General features: G+C 43.4%; 1 protein-coding gene across 1 annotated transcript; it reads left to right on the top strand.

Moving 5' to 3' along the window:
* The first annotated feature begins 7,628 nt into the window (after positions 1–7,628).
* Positions 7,629–7,940, top strand: LOC120930489 (histone H4-like). Its single transcript, XM_040341668.1, has one exon. It carries the CDS (start codon positions 7,629–7,631, stop codon positions 7,938–7,940), a length of 312 nt encoding a protein of 103 aa, XP_040197602.1.
* The last annotated feature ends 9,578 nt before the right edge of the window (positions 7,941–17,518 follow it).

Raw genomic sequence — 17,518 nt, 5'->3', positions numbered from 1 at the left:
CGGTGAGTCTGAACAGACGACCGGATAAGTCCGGCGGACAGGATAGCATGCTAAGAAATTTTTATCCGCTGAAAATCCGTCGGCTGGATTTTTATCCGCCTGAAAATGTCCGCTAGGCCGTACACATGACCGGATCTATCTGCTGGAACTGATCCGCGGATCAATCCCAGCGGATCGATCCGGTCGTGTGTACGGGGCCTAAATGTCCCTTTTCACTTCACTGATGCCGTTACCTCGCCCCTTGTCACGCCCATTTTTCCTATATTTGCGTTCCAGCAGAGAATCATCTGCATTGGCATGAAGAAGGAGTCTATCAAATGCTCTGAAATGCATCCCACAATATAGACGTCACTTCTGGCGCGTGCGTTCCATGCTGGTTTCAGGCTCACTTCCGGTGACGTCATTGACGAGTCCAGTGTCCCATGCTGGTACAACCCAACACAGCTATTTTTCCCTGCTTTCGATCAAGCGGTTCCCTCTGCTGGACAGTTTAGATTTACAACATCTACTGCTAATCTGATCCCCCCAGGAATATCCCCCAAGCTGGACTCCATTATACACATGATAAGTCTTGTATACTTCTACCTCTTGTAGGTGTTTTTAACCCTTTGGTAAATTCAAAGTCTAAATGTTGCTACACTTATGCCGGGTTCAGACGAGCAAACATGTACGATGAAACCGGTCCGTCAGACCGTTTTCACCGTACATGTCTGCCCGGGGATTTCTGTATGGTGGCTGTACTCACCATCATACAGAAATCCGCACGTAAACAATACGCGGGGCGTGTCCGCGCCGTCGCCGCGACGATGACGCGGCGACGTGGGCGGGCCTGCCAGTTAAATGCTTCCACGCATGCGTCAAAGTCATTCGACGCATGCGAGGGATGGCGGGCGCTCGGACATGTACGGTAGGTCTGTACAGATGACCGAACATGTCCGAGGGGACAGGATTCCAGCGGGCTGTTTTAAAACAAGCCCGGAAATATTTGCCCGCTGGGAAAAGGCCCGGCGGGCAAATGTTTGCTGGAATCCTGCCTGCTCGGGCCTACACACGACCGAACATGTATGCTGAAACTGGTCCGCGGACCAGTTTCAGCAGACATGTTCGGTCGTCTGTACGGGGCCTTAGAGGCACTCTCTTTTTTATCATGCTTTTAGTGCATAGCAGCTTTTTTGAGACTTACAATGACTCAAAAGACAAAGGAAAACTCATTGATTAAACAGTCAAATGACAGTTTTGAAATAATAGTATTATATATATGATTAGTTCATTGAATCATTTATATTTATAATTCGGACAAAGAGAAGATAATGTTTAGCTGGAAATGACATGATTGCATTTTCAAAGTAATTACAGAATTTAATTTGTTCCTTACCCATTGCTTAAGCAAGCATTAAATACAGATATGGCAGTAGAGTCAAACCCTGTAGGCGCAGGGATTTCTATTTATAAGTCCAGTAGCAGGTTTGCTGAATAATTTGGCCATGCCCTTGAGATAGTGCTGGTTTCTGTTTAAGAGGAACTTTGTAAAAAATGTGGATCTGGGGATCGATCACTCCAGAATAGAAAGTAAGTAATCTTGGAAAGCATAAAGCAATTTTTTATCCACATTGTAAATCTACATTCACATCCGTAGTAGGTGAACCAGGACATTCCCAGCCATTCTGCTCCTTGACATGAAATATAAAAAAACTCCTACCTAAGATGAATGAATAGATTAAGTTAAAGTGGGCCCTCCCTCAACATCTAAAAACGCTGAAGCTTGCAGCTCTGCATGCTGATATTAAATTAGCTCATAGTCCTTTAATAAATTCAATATTTTCTATGGTACTTACAGTAGTACATAAACTTTGTTTCCACTTCCTTTCTCTAAAGGCACTGGTGATGTAGTCCCAGCCTCACAGATGCCTTTATAAAGGCTGTGTCACTAGTGCCTTTAGGGTAAATATTACCTGATTTTGCACAAATGACGTATAAGATCCAGAGTGACTTGTTATTCTTTAAAAGCAAGCTCAACTAGATGTGGCACATGTGCAGCACAAGATCTGACACAGCTTGTTTTTTTCCTATAACAAGCCAATCCAGCTTTCATACAGCTTATGCGCCAGACCCAGCAGCTAGCTTTCGAAGAATCACAAGCTGTGCCAGATTTCAAGGGATGCATTCAGGAGATCTGGTGCAATGTTGTCTGTGGGCCACCCCAGTGGAACAGGAAGATGAAGCCAGTCCCCAGTAATGTTATTTTTAAAAATGGTGCAGGTCTGGGGCACAAGGGGAACATATCCACTAAAAATGGGACAAACTTTGACAACAAATGGGCAATTACATATGTAAGTGTACTGATATTTGCCTAATTACTTGAAGGTAGCGTTGGGGGAGGAGGGGTAGGGAAGGTCCACTATAACAGCATTTGAAGTGCATATAAAATGCACTAAACAGTATATGTGTTCTACATTTATTTCAGTCAGTGGCAGTGCATCCACCACCCCCTCTCTCTTGTCACCTCTCTCTCACCATAGATAGATGCATGCATTGCTGTAGGCTCTAATAGGCTTCCAAAATGGTAAACAGCGGGTGCAGTGTTGTGTTAGGAAAGCGTATAAATTGCTTTCCTAACACTGACCCGCCTCTCACCCAATCAGGTGCTCGGGTCTGGTTACCTGTCACCTGATTGGCTGAAACAACAAGTGCTGTGATTGGACGCCTGATAGAGAGGACCAGAGACATCGAGAAGCGTAGACATGCAGGACGCCACCGTGACCCGCTGCAAGACAGGTAAGTCCCGACTCCTGGATGACGCACACTGGCAGCATTTAATGGGGCACAATAGCGGCAACTGATGAGGCACAGTAGTGACAATTGGTGGGGCACACTAGCTGCAATTGATGTGCACACTGGCAACAATTGATGGGCACACTGGCAGCAATTGATGAGTACAGTAGCTCCGTTTGATGACACAGTGGTGGCATTTTATGGTTACAGTGGCTGCGTTTGATGGCACAGTGGTGGCAATTTATGGGTACAGTGGCTGCGTTTGATGGCACGGTGGCTGCGCTTGATGGGTACAGTGGCTGCATTTGATGGCACAGTGGCTGTGTTTGATTGGCACAGTGGCTGTATTTGATAGGCACAGTGGCTGCAATTGATGCTTTTTTTTCAGTTTGTTTGCATCCCCCCAATAATTTGAGCACTGGCTGCCACTGATTTCAGTGTATATGGCTGTACACAAAGTACACAAACCCTTCTCAAACATACACACAGAAAAAACATGTATACAGTATACAGTTTATGAAAAAATCATTATGATACATAGAAAATGCTAGTAAGTTGTGCATGCATTTTTATGAGCATAGGTGTGAATACAAAAAAAATTAGTAAAACACAAGGTCTGAATGAGTCCCATAATTCACTAAAGCAGCGCTAGTAATAACTTCTCTCAGTGTGATCAATCCTTTCTTATCATAGTTCATAAAAGGTGTGGGAAAGAAGCTGGGATATCCAGGTGAAACCACCAAGTGCTTAATGCTGGTCTATAAGGTGCTCTTCTCTTCACTCCAAACAACAAGCCACCGTGTGTCACACACCCTTTCGGGTATATACTCACCAGAAGGTTGAGTGTAATAAGCCTTGAACAGCAATATGTTTCATCTCCTCCTGTATTGATACTCCAATCGATCTCCCAAACTGGCACTGTCAATCTCCTCAAATGTCCAGCTTTATAAAGGGAAAAAGGCTCACAATAGTGTATTACCGTTTTTCTTCTTTTATTTATAAATCTTTAATTTCACAAGTAAAATTACAGTGGGTATTTAAATAGTAAATAGTATAGACGTGCCGTCCATAGCGTTCAAAGATGGGATTGCACAGATTGCACAGACATGCTGGTCGCGTCCACCGCAGACAAACACAGCCTTACTTCCCTGTGTCTGGAACGCACCTGGAGCGCACAGCGCCGTTAAGTTACAACATAATTTCCTGATGCTGTGAGATCAACACCTCATAGACCAGCATTAAGCACTTGGTGGTTTCACCTGGATATCCAAGCTTCTTTCCCACACCTCTTATGAACTATGATAAGAAAGGATTGATCACGCTGAGAGAAGTGATTACTATCGCTGCTTTAGTGAATTATGGGACTCATTCAGACCTTGTGTTTTACTAATTTTTGTTTTATGTTTACCTTTTAAAGCGGCTGCTGAAATTTTAATAACTATAATTCAATCTATTTTTATTATTACCTGTCGTTTTATACCTATATATATTTATACATATGGTGGTAATACTATATGGTGCATTATTAAGATCCTGACAGCTCCTGAGCGCCGAGATAATGAAAGAAGGCCTGGGGATTTCACTCCTTTTTGCATAGGTGTGAATACACCCTAACTCTTAAAAATCCGTTGATTGGGACTGCTGTCAATGTCCAAGCATCTCTAGCCAAATACAAATACAATTAAGTAACTACGCACATAATCAATGCTATAAATTCAACGGACATAACAACTTGGTTAATACATTGGTTGTCAATGATGGGAGCCAAATGCTGTTAGTTCTCACCTTGAGGCCTTAAAGTGACACAAAAGAGTGGTGTAAAAAGAATCTATCCAAGTATTCTCAACTCTAATGAGACCCTGTCACTGGACCATTCATTTAAACAGCAATCTACCCACAATATATGTGCATTTAATGTATTATATACATATATGCGTGTGTATACATTCTTTAAAAAATAGCCAGTAGAGCTAAAGCCATCAACTTCTTACAAACTGGCCAGTGTTTGTAAAAAATAGCTACAAATATTGCATACTGACTGGACAGTAAATATGCTGCTTGTTTAGGCCACAATTTAAGAGTGAGAGGCGAGGCACATTTTATCTTAAATTAAAAATTAGGTATTCCCTGAGAGTAAATAGCCACAAATATTGTACAGTGACTGGACGATATATATGCAGCTTGGTTAGTCTGCATTTTAGAAGACAGAGACAAGGCAGATTTGATCTTGAAATAGATAATAGAATGTTTTATCTGAGAAACACTAGTCAAAAATGTTGTACAGTGGCTAGACGGCTTGCCTGGGCTGCAATATAAGAGGAAGAGAAAAGGCAGGTTTTAGCTTGAAATTTGAATTAAAGTATGTTATGTGAAAGACAACAATATTTGCTAGAGCACTTGAGTAGGACACAGACTTTGAGGAGCAACACAGGCTTTACCCTGGATAAAACATTAGAAATGTTTACCTGCAGTTGAGTTGCAGAAACATTGTGTGTCACCTTTACAGTGCCAAATCACCAGAATCCTATTCAGAAGATTGAGTGCATGTTTATCATCAGATGAGATCCTGCCACCTCAAGGAATAGGACAAAGAAGTTCTTAAAAAACACCACTGTGTTACATTTTGGGCTCACTCTGCTATGATAGCAGTAGATCAGCCATTTTATCTTTGCCTTGGAATCCAATAGGGTGGGCATCTTTTCACAGACCATACAAGACCACATCCGCCACAAATTGCCTGAAGCAGAGGATTCCAATTCATTGAAATTGCTGTGGACAACACTGTCCACAATAAACTCACCCCTTTGACTTACAACACTCAGGATTTTGGAGAAGTGAAACATCCCCCTTGAAACTTGCCATCTTTCCTCACCAGCACCCCAAATCTCCTCCTTATATTTCACCTTAGTCCCCAGCTGCCTCAGCCTCACAGACAGGGAGGCAGTAGGCAAAGGTTCCTATTGGCCCTGAGATAGCAACAAGCCCTCCTCCTTCTCCGCTTCTGTGCCTCCAGTGCCCAGTATATCAGGTCACGTAGATCTTTTTATAGTACTTTCTATGGCAATCCACTAGGTGTAGTAAACCCAATTTTGTGTACCTAACTCACATACATATCTGTGTTTAACTGTATATGAAGCCTTGGGTCATAAAAGCAGCTGTTCAAACTCATGTTTACGACAACTGCAAATACTTTTTTCTTTATAAGATTATACTATGGCTTTGCTATAAATAGCTGCATTTCTAAATATCACACAGTACAGTATGGCTTCATTCCATTGCATTCCTGCCTGAGGAAACAGTAAAGGAAGTGTTTGTGACTATGTCCTTACCTCAACTCCATTCTAACCAACACCCTGTAGTAGTGACAAATAAAACTAAAAAAGTTAAGAAAATTTGCAATTTGCTTGTAACCAACAGAATTCTGCTATGTTTATGTGGAATCAAGTTGTTCATAAGCAGAGAAAAATTAAGGCTGCATCCAAACATAAAAAGAAAGGAAAACATGCTAACATGAAAAATTAAGCCAGCAGTATCCAATGTGGGTATGTTGCATAGCATTCTACAAGCTTATGGGTAACCTAGTTCTGAAATAACAAAGTTATTATTGTTTTTACTTTAAAAAATATATCTACTGTTGTGAAAAAAACATTCATTAGGCAGGAAAAAAAATCTACATGTGATGGATGATATGAATTAATTTATTAATTGACCCTTTTTTAATTTTTTTATTTACACTACACATTAGAGGTGATCTCTAGGCATAACCCCAATGTACCCCAAACCCTCCCTTTTCCTGTCCTAGCAGTATTTTATTTTTTTACTTGTTCCTGAAGTGAGCAAATTTCTATGTGACATCATTACCAGAATTGTAAAAAATCTTGCTGAGGCAGCTGCAGAGAGGAGGATGCAGCAAGGTGACCTACCTAAGTTTCTTTTGACGTAGGCGCACCCCTCAGAACTACATCTCCCAATAGTTCCTTACCTGCACACAGCTCTTGGTAGTCAAGGCAGCAGCAGCATTGAATTGCTGGGAAAGACATGTTTGTATTCATGTGGAGAGGGACAGCAAGCAGCATAGGTGGAGTCCAGTAGTCCAGCAGAAGAGAACTTAAACTGCGCTGACAATGTTCCTTGAAATTTCAGTATAGCAGAGGCAAAGTGGTCAGCCCAAAATAGAAAGTTAGGAGCTCAAATGATCTATGGTGCAATCACCAGGTATGTTCTGTTCCTTTTTAGAATTTTTAAGGAATAATACATTTTTATTAGATTTAGATTTAGTTGGCACACACTTAATGACAGTAATGACTGAAGTAGTAGTAGTGACATCATTTTCATAGTTTCCCATTATCATTATTCAACTAAAACAAATATATAAAGCCCCTTTTTGTTTTTACCAACCCTCCAGTTAACTAGCTGTTCTCAAAGTGGATCTTCAAACCCCCCCCCCCCTCTCCATTTTGTTTTAACCTCTGCTTACTGGGTTGTGTGTTCTGCACTGTTCAGATAATCACTCAACCAACAGATTTAGCATTGTTCTGCTGAGATCTTCTTTTCTTCTGCCACCACTTGGGTCCTACTCCACCACGTTTTTGTGTGACGTCATTAGGAGGCTGACAACACTTGTGGGTTCAGCCAACAGGCCTCTTGATGATGCTATTCTTGGCATGCCCCCTCATCCTTTTCTGAATGAAAGACTAAGCCTACAGGAATATGTGACATGCATATTCCAGGAAGCACAGCGCATGTCATTTGCCTAGGCAAGTCACATGCATAGGAGGTGAGATCAAAGTTTTTTCATTAAAATAAAGGTAAATAAACAAAAAAAGTTTTCTTCTTTGCAGCAGAAAAGATTTGCAATGTCTGGTCATGGTAAAGGAGGGAAGGGTCTAGGCAAAGGATGCGCTAAGCACCACAGAAAGGTGCTCTGGGAAAACATCCAGGGAATCACAAAAAAAAAACATCTGACGTTTGGCCCACAGAAGGGTGTCAAGTGTATCTCCAGACTCATCTATGAAGATACCTGCAGAGTGATCATAGTCTTCTTAGAGAATATAATTCGCAATGCCTTCACCTACCCTGAGCATGGCAAGAGGAAGACTGTCGCCATCATGGATGTCTTCTATGCTCTCAAATGCCAGGGGAGCACTTTCTATGGATTCAGGCGATAAATCCTAACACTTACCTACTCCTTTCCTATATCTATATCCCTTGCTTTAGATTGTAAGCTTCATCCTTCTATTCCTTCTGTATTGAACTGTATTGTATATGTACTGCCCCCCCCCCTCTACATTGTAAATTGCAAATGTTGATTTTAAAGACAAACAGCTTCTGAAGCATTTTTTGGAGAGTGGGAAGTGTTAAAACCCCTGTCAGGATTTTATAACTGTACAGTATGTTTGTGTCCCTATTGGGGATATTCAATTCTCTATGTGTAATGTGACCATTGTCTCTAGTACAAAAAGTGATGGAAAAATCTAAGTTATTGTTTCTCAGAAACAGGAGGTGAAATCTGCCAGTTTAGACAGCTGTCCCTAAAACTGTCAAGGAGGCGATCTTCCATTTTCAAAAATCTTCTTTTACTTCCTTTTAAGTCTCTGGGACAGGAAGTTAAAGTGGTTGTAAAGGTTAATTTTTTTTTTTTAAATAACAAACATGTCATACTTACCTCCGCTGTGCAGTTAGTTTTGCACAGAGTGTCCCTGATCCTCCTGTTCTGGGGTCCCTCGGGGGCTCTTGCGGCTCCTCCCCGGAATAGCTAGCCCCCTCTGAGGGGGTTATCTTGCGGGCGTGCTCCCGTGTCATACACTCGGCCCGATGACATCATCACACTACACTGAATGAGAGGTGGTGCTACGAAAGACACAGGAACGAGAGGAAAGGATTACTGAGACGCCGCAGCTCTCATTGTGATATACCGTTGAAATTCATCCATGACTTTGTAAGTGCAATTTAACCCTTTATTAAACAAAGTTTTTTTTACATATTACGCTATGGAAGTCTTTATCTTTTATATTTGAGCAACACTGGATTAGCAAGTATCACTACGAAGACTCATAGGTTGTGGGGAAACCTCATTCCCTGGGCTAGGTGAGACTGTTTAACACAGTCAAGGCTATCTGGTAAGCAGGATTACTATTCACCTGGGTATCACACTTGAATTTATCAAGTTATTCTTGGGAACATTGATTTCATTCATCACTTTCTTGGCAATATCCTGGTTTATTTTTTGGAGATATTACCACATACATAAAATTATATCTTGTGTCTATGTCTGCAGGTCTGCATATGAGCAGTAATAGATCTTACGCTACCAAATAAAGTGACTACATTGCCAGAGTGCATTCATGGCAGTTATGCTAGGCCTAGACTGACTGGCATAACCATGGGAAAATGGTACACATGTGCATTCCGAATGCATTTTCGTCCAGGTATTTTCAGGTATTTTCTGTACCAGGCCACATGCCCTCAACATGGGGAGGATGTCCCCATGTTGATGGGGACAAGGGCCTCATCCCCGCAACCCTTGCCCGGTGGTTGTGGGGGTCTGCGGGCAGGGGGCTTATCAGAATCTGGAAGACCCCTTTAACAAAGGGGACCCCCAGATCCTGGCCCCCCCTATGTGAATTGGTAATGGGGTACATTGTACCTCTACCATTTCACTAAGGAAGTGTAAATAATTGTAAAAACACACATCGCCGTTTTTAACGGAAAACAAAATAAATAAAAACTAATTTCGGGAGTAACTAAATAAATGTATTTTTCGGACGAGAAAACAAAATTCCGAAACAAAATATTTCAGTGTGCACATGTCTAGAAAATGGTATTAACAGAAGAAGTAAAAAAGGGGTGTGTGGGGGGGGTTGAATGGGGAGGAGAGGCAGTCATTTAATTTGTTCTTCTGTTGGCTATCTTTGGGGCCCTTTAGGAAGAGTTGGTACACTTGTTGGCAGTCCTAGCAAACCAGCATGCAGTGTATTGTAGTAATAGTGCAGTGGAAATGACACAAACACAGTTACCAAGGGAGGAGACAAAGTAGCAAATGGGAATGTGATATGCTTATTGCCCTAACCTGAAGCATAGGCCTGCCTAAATTTACCTGCTTGGCAGCTACCACACCAAAATCCTCACCTCTAACACCTACCTAAGGTAGAGGGTGCTACATAGCCTTGCATGAAAGTGGAATTTGTGCCTATTGCCTGTCCACTGAAAATAAGTATTGTAATTTTGTTTAATGCCATAGCACATCAACTGGCAGACTGAAATAGTTTTATTTTTCCAGATTAGTCAGCTACTGAGATGAAAATTGTGATTGCATTCGGATCATACACGCACAATGAAAAAACAAAAAGATAAATGCCAACAAATATAACCTGCTAAAGAGAATACAAAAGTGATTCAGTTCTAGGTGACAAGGCCAGTGTTTTGCAGAGAGCTGGAAATTATTCAAGGTCTGCAAATTTCTATAGATTCCCTTATGACTTGCCATGTTAGGTAGACAGAATGTAGCAGCTATTTCATAGGAGGGAGGTGGAAAGAGTATATTGCCACATTTTCCAAGAAACACACAGCTATACTTTAAACATGGCCTGGGGCATACAATATCTCATATTCCTAATCTGTATGCAAACTAATTCACAGGTTCGCAGCCAGTGGTATGTATACCCCAAGGGAATACATCTGACACATTTTACTCAATATGGTAGATTAACCATAATAGTTTAGTGTTTTAACAAATAATACATTACATCTAAAATAAATCTTTCCATTTGTAGTGATCTTAGGGATTGTTTGGAAATTATTGTATATACAAGGGTACTTGTGGGGTTAGATTTATCGAACAGGAGCCTCTAGGCATAAAACCTCTGACACTGTGTGCTCTACTTGTTTATCATGCTGTAAAACGATCTGTACACGACACACATTACCATGCTAAATGCAGTAATGCTTTACAGGAGAGGCAATGTTACTAGACGTACAGTGTTATCTGTTGTTCTTTAACCACTTCCATACAGGGCACTTATGTACCTTCCCGCCCAAGCCAATTTTCAGCTTTCAGCACTGTCGCACTTTGAATGGCAATTGCGCGGTCATGCTACATTGTACCCAAACTAAATTGGCCTCCTTTTTTCCCCACAAATAGAGCTTTCTTTTGGTGGTATTTGATCACCTCTGCAATTTTTTTTTGCGCAACAACTAAAAAAAGACTAAAAATTTGAAAAAAAAATTACATTTTTTTTTTCCTGTTAATTTTTTTGTAAATAAGTACGTTTTCTCTTTCAATTACGGGCACTGATATGGCGGCACTGATGAGATGGCACTGATGGACATCGATGAGGTAGTACTGACGGGCACAGATAAGGTGGCACTGATTGGCGGCGCTGGTATGCGGCACTGATGGGCACACATAGGCGGCACTGATGGGCACACATAGGCGGCACTGATGGGCACACATAGGCAGCACTGATGGGCACACATGGGCGGCACTGATGGGCACTCATGGGTGGCACTGATGGGCACTCATGGGCGGCACTGGGCACTCATAGGTGGCACAGATGGGCACTCATGGGTGGCACTTATGGGTGGCACTGATGGATACTTATGGGTGGCACAGATGGGCACTGATAGGTGGACACTGAGCATGGATGGGCACTGTGGGGTGGCACTGATGGACACTGTGGGGTGGCACTGATGGACACTGTGGGGTGGCACTGATGGACACTGTGGGGCGGAACCTATGTTTCCAGTCAGTGCCCATTTGTGGGCACTGATTGGCATCTTTTTTTTTTTTTATGTTTTTTTTTTCAGCCTTTTATTTCGCTTTTTTTTTTTTTTGGGGCATTTTTTTCAGTTTGCCCTTCCCTGGTGGTCCAGGGTGGGCTTCCCTGGTGGTCCAGTGTGGCGATCCGAGGGGGGGCTGCGCTGATAAACAATCAGCGCGAACCCCCCCTGTCAGGAGAGCAGCCGTTCAGCTCTCCTCTACTCGCGTCTGTCAGACGGCTCTTCCTGTTTACATTGTGATCAGCCGTGATTGGACACGGCTGATCACGTGGTAAAGAGTCTCCGTGAGAGACTCTTTACCGAGATCGGTGTTGCGGGGTGTCAGACTGACACCCCGCAACAACGATCGCCGCGATGCACGCCCCCGGGGGCGCGCAGCGGCTCAGAATCCTGAGGACGTCATATGACGTCCGGTCAGGATTCTACAACCACTTTGCCGACGTCAATCTGTCATTGGCGGGCGGCAAGTGGTTAATACCATCATTTATTGCAGGTACCATGTTGTCATATACAATGTTGCAAATGTGTGACACAGGTTCTATATTGCCATATACACTCACTGGCCACTTTCTAGGTACACCATGCTAGTACCGTTTTGGACCCCCTTTTGCCTTCAGAACTGCCTTAATCAATTGTGGCATAGATTTTGGTCCATATTGACATGATAACATCACGCAGTTGCTGCAGATTTGTTTACTGCACATCTATGATGCAAATTTCCTGTTCCCCCCACATCCCAAAGGTGCTCTATTGGATTGAGATCTGGTGACTATGGAGGCCATTGAAGTACAGTAAACTCATTGTAATGTTCAAGAAAATGAATCAGTCTAAAATTAGTAGAGACTAAATTAACTAGTATCAATAAAACTATTTAGGTCCCAAGCTACATTTAGCCCCAAGGGAGTATAACATTTCAATACATGCAGCCAGATATTTCTCTTGTTCTGTGACAACCTCTCCAGTGTGATTTTAATTTGTCAATAGACAGAAATCTAAAACCACTAGGATCTATATTGTGGCTCTGTCTAAAATGGGCTGAGAGGCTTTGTTTTTTTAAAACCTGTTCTTATGTGGTATACGTGTTCTCTCAATCGATCTCTCAGCCTCCTAGTGGTTCTGCCCAGCTATTGTTTACGACATAGGCACTCCGATAAATAAACCACTTGGCTTGATTCACATGAAATTAATGTATCTATCAAGTCATTTCTGTTAGTAATAGTCAAAAAAAAAAAAAGTTGTTTAAACCTGTTCTTATGTTGTATACATGTTCTCTCAATCAAACTCTCAGCCTCCTGGTGGTTCTGCCCACGTATGGTTTATGACATAGGCACACCAATAAATAAACCACCTGTGTTTGTATCTATTGGGTAGTTTCTATTAGTGATAGTCAAAGAAAATAGATATTGTTTACGTTGTTTCTGTCCAGTGACAGTACATATTACATGTTTATTGCAGGGATGGAAGCCTTTAATCTCTTCAAAAATAGCAACCTTTTTAGGAGGATCAAGAATAGTCAGAGCCAACCAATCTGTTAAATTCAGGACTCACCTAAATACTACCTATCTATCCGGTAGAATCTCTTTTAAAACTGGGCCACATTTTAATATTCCCCAGTTTTTTTTCAAAATTTCCCTAACTTGACGGTGTTGGACCGAGAAATTGGTAATCATAGGACAAAACATTTTATTAACCCTTTTCTCTCCTGGGGCCAATATTGATCCTCTATCTACAGTATATTTAGAACTTCTTGTATAGATTGGTCAAGTGCAGCTTCATCCTAAACTTCTCCAGGAATACATTTTTTAAGATTGATGCTTGCTGTACATAATCTTTTTACATCTTTACAATTACGTCTCATCCTGGGAAATTGTCTTTTGGGAATACCTGAGCCTTTAATCATTCCAATACCAGCCAATTTTCAGCTTTCAGCGCTGTCACTTTTTAAATGACAATTGCGTGGCCATGCAACACTGTACCCAAACAAAATTTTTATCATTTTGTTCCCACAAATAGAGCTTTCTTTTGGTGGTATTTGATCACCTCTACATTTATTTATTTTTGCTAAACAAATGAAAAAAGACAGAAAATGTGAAAAAAAAAGTTTCTTTGTTTCTGTTGTAATACTTTCTTCTTCACTGACGGGGGCTGATGAGGCAGCACTGACATGCACTGATAAGGCGGCACTGAGTTTATTTTTTCGCATAGATATTTGGGTGCATTTCCCAAAATACATTTATGCGTCAGACAGAGTGCTTTGAAAGTGATTCTGTCTTTCACTGGCAGCCAGTGAAGGCTTCTCAGTGAGGGTGAGATTGATTCCCAAGGTTTTTTTCCAGTCACCAGTCGCGCGGCCGTATTCTGAACGACCTGCAGGTGAGTGATTTGGTACTTTGGGAGTCCGAGGTAAAGGGCATTTGCATAGTCAAGTCTGGAGTTAACAATTGTTCCCACCACGACTGCTATGTCCTCTTTGGAAATAAATGGAATAAGTCTGCGTAGTAGGCGCAGCAGATGGTGGGATCTGCTGACTACTGACCCTATTTGTGCATCCATTGTCATGTTGGTGTCAAAGATGACTCCGAGACTTTTGACTTTGTTGCTAGGGGTGATGATTTTGCCCAGAATGGGCGGAGGTATCCAGGGTGTTGCCGGTTGATTCTTTTGATTGGCGTGAAACAGGAGAAGTTCTGTTTTCGAGCCATTGAGTTTAAGATAACTCTTTGTCATCCAGTTCTCTATCAAAGAGAGGCATTTCTCTAGACCGAGATGATGATCCTTTTTGTTGTAGATGCGAAAGTACAATTGTGTGTCATCCGCATAAGAGTGGTAGAGCAGCTTTTGGCTGCTGATGATTTCAAAAAGGGGGCGAAGATAGATATTAAACAGCACCGGGGACAGAGGGGATCCTTGAGGGACTCCGCATGACACTGTGCGTTTTTCAGAAATGAACGGTCCCAGTTTCACTGATCGGTTTTCAAAAAAGAAGGAGAACCAGGATAAGTCACATTCCACGACTTTGGCTACTTCAGCTAGCTGAGTCAGCAATAGTTTGTGGTCTATCGTGTCAAAAGCTGCGCTGAGGTCCAACAGTACTAGAAGACAAGATTCTCCTTCGTCTGTGGCCTTGAGAGAATCATCCTATATTTTGAGCAATGCTGTTTTTCGTCCCGTGCCCTGGACGGAAACCCGATTGAAAAGGATCAAGCAAATTATGGGTGTCTAAATGCTGTTGCAGCTGTTGTACCACCACTTTCTCTATTACCTTGGAGAAGACGTTCAGACCTGTTATGGGACGACGATGTTCACGGTCCTTAGGGTCAAGGGTGGGTTTCTTTAAGATGTGTTTGATTATACCTTGTTTCAACAGGGTGGGCACTGGGCCCTCCCTGAATGACTGGTTAATCAGCTGCTTGATAGATGGTGCCAGAATATCGGCACATTCCTTAAGCAGTTTGGTGGGGATAATATCATTTGGCGCTGTGCTATTTCACAGGGCGCTGATGATATTTTCTGTGGCCTCGATGGAGATGGGTTTTAGAGTAAACATTGTTGATTGGGCCTGATTCCTGTGGGGATTGGGCGGGGGACTGAGGGGGGGATTGGGGGGTGCTGTTTTGCTGAATGCTTTCACGGATCCTTTCGATTTTGTTAACGAAATGATCCGATAATTCATTGCAAAATTCTTGGGTATCTGAATTGGTAGCTTCTAGACAGACTGGATTCATGGTCTGGCTGACAAGCTTGAAGAGTTCGCGGGGACGATTTAGGGCATTGGTGATGATCTTGGAAAAATTATTCTTTTTGGCCTTGAAAATTTCTTTGTGGTATTTTTTAGTTTTTTCCTTGTAGATGGCGTGGTTTTCGTCTGTGGTGCTTCTTTTCCAAGCTGCTTCCGCTCTTCTGTGTTCTTGCTTAAACAATGCCAGCTGGTCGTTAAACCAGCTGGAGTTGATCTTCCGGATGCAGATTTTGCGTTTGGGCGCTACTAAGTCGGCTGACTGTAGTAGAGCTGTGTTAATGGCATCCAGGGTTTCCGTGGCTGACTGATGAGAATGGATTGTTTTTACTTTGTTCCCTAATGTTGTTTTGAAGAGTTCCGAATGGAGCTTCTTCTGAGATCTGGTCCAGTGTGTTGTCACTGGTTTTGGTGTTTTTGTCAAAGGGACATTTTTGATAATCAGGAATTTGATTACGTGGTGGTCTGTCCATGGTAACGGCTCATTTTCCAGAATTTTTACTTCCAGATCTTGTCTGAAAATAAGATTGAGCGTGTGACCAGAAGCATGTGTGGGCCCACATACTAGTTGCCACAGACCTAGTCCTTCCAAGTGGTCAATGCAGGCGACAGCCACGGGATCCTGTGAGGAATTGGCCCAAAGTTTGAGATCCCCAAGCAGCAAAAGATGTTTGCTGTTTAGTGTATAAGTGGAAACAAATTCTGTCAATGATGTGAGAAGCTGCGATTTTGGACCCGGTGGTCCATAGCAGAGTAGAATATGGACGGTCTCCTGGGGGTTTGTTTGAAGCTGTAGGGAGAGGGTTTCCATGAATGGAAGTGTATTTTGAAGGACTGGTTTAGTGATCGAGAGATAACTCTTGTGGATCACTGCCAGGCCTCCGCCTCTTTGCCCCACTCTGTTTTCTGTTATTATGCGATAGTACTCTGGCACCAGTTCACCTAGAATGGTGTTACAGTCAGCTGTGAGCCAGCTTTCTGTAATGAAGAGGCAGTCTAAATCGCATTGTAGGATGAGATCATGAATTTCTGCTCAGTGTCTTACTGCTGATCTTGTATTGACCAGAGCACATGATATGAGCTTAGGTTTGGATAAGCAGGTGTAGTGTTTGACTGTCGATCGATTCTAAACAGTCGTTCACTGCTTAAGACTTTTTTGGGGGCGGCTGGTAATATTGAGGCAAATGGCTTTAGTCCCCATATGGTTGCAGCCGAGTAACTCAGTTTAGTCATAGTTGCTGGCGCACTGGGGGGCAGATGCAGATAAGGGGGGGGGGTTTCAGTAAATGACGGGAGGGCGATTCACTCAATCCTACCTCCCTGGTTGATCCAGAGGAAGGCGAAAAACCCCTGTCCGTGCTATGCCAATGTGCTGTGGCAGGGGAAAAAATTCCTTCCTGACCCCCCTTGGGGCGATCGGACGTGGCCCTGGATCAAGTACTGGAAAGAGTAGTGAAAGGGGAAGTTCAGGCTGGATAATCGCGGGAATCCACACTAAGCCACGGTTGAAGCCACAGACTTTCCTGGCTGTGGATGCGGGCGCCACGAACCACTAGCGGGATAATATGGACTCAGTGGTATCTGTGGGGTGTGGGGGGCGGCTGGGGTATCGGCAGGGAACGGAGAACCAGGGGGGAGGGGGGGACCGGGGGAAGAGCCGGAGAGAGCGGGGGGGAGCCGGGGGAGAGCCAATGATTGCAGCCCTGGATGTCAGCCTGTCAGCGAGTCAGGAGCTATGTGGCTAGATTGTGTGGGGGGGATGCGACTCCGGGGTGTCTGGCGATGGCTGGGGGATGCTGCTGGGATCAAGGGGGATTTGTGTGCTGCTGGAGGTAGCCGGTGCGGCAGGCCGCTAGGCCGCGGGCGAAGCCACGGCCTTTCTTTAACGTGGCCGCTGGGAATCGTTCCACGAGGTGGCGCGAGGGCCGCCACCGCGGCTTATCCTGTGCACCAGGGGCTTACCTTTGCCATAGAAGGAGGGATGAAGGAGGGAGCCAGGGGAAGGTAGATCGCGAGTCACCAGGAGCGAGCGGAGAGCTGAGGCTGGGGGTGGGTGTGCCTGCATGAGGACCCTGCCTGGCTAATCTAATCCCTGGGGAGAGCCAACTCGTTTGAGAGCGTCCTGCTCTCACTGCTCTGGGGTGAGCAGACTAAGGTGAGTGCGTCTGCTGCACCGCTTAACTGGGAGTGAACTGATTTCTGTGCTGTGCTGTTCAACCGTTGTCCGCAGGT

This window comes from Rana temporaria, chromosome 3, assembly GCF_905171775.1.
Source record: "Rana temporaria chromosome 3, aRanTem1.1, whole genome shotgun sequence".
In the NCBI taxonomy this organism is placed as follows: Eukaryota; Metazoa; Chordata; class Amphibia; order Anura; family Ranidae; genus Rana; species Rana temporaria.
Note: the sequence above shows the minus strand (reverse complement) of the source record. Positions and strands in the feature narration are given on the sequence as shown.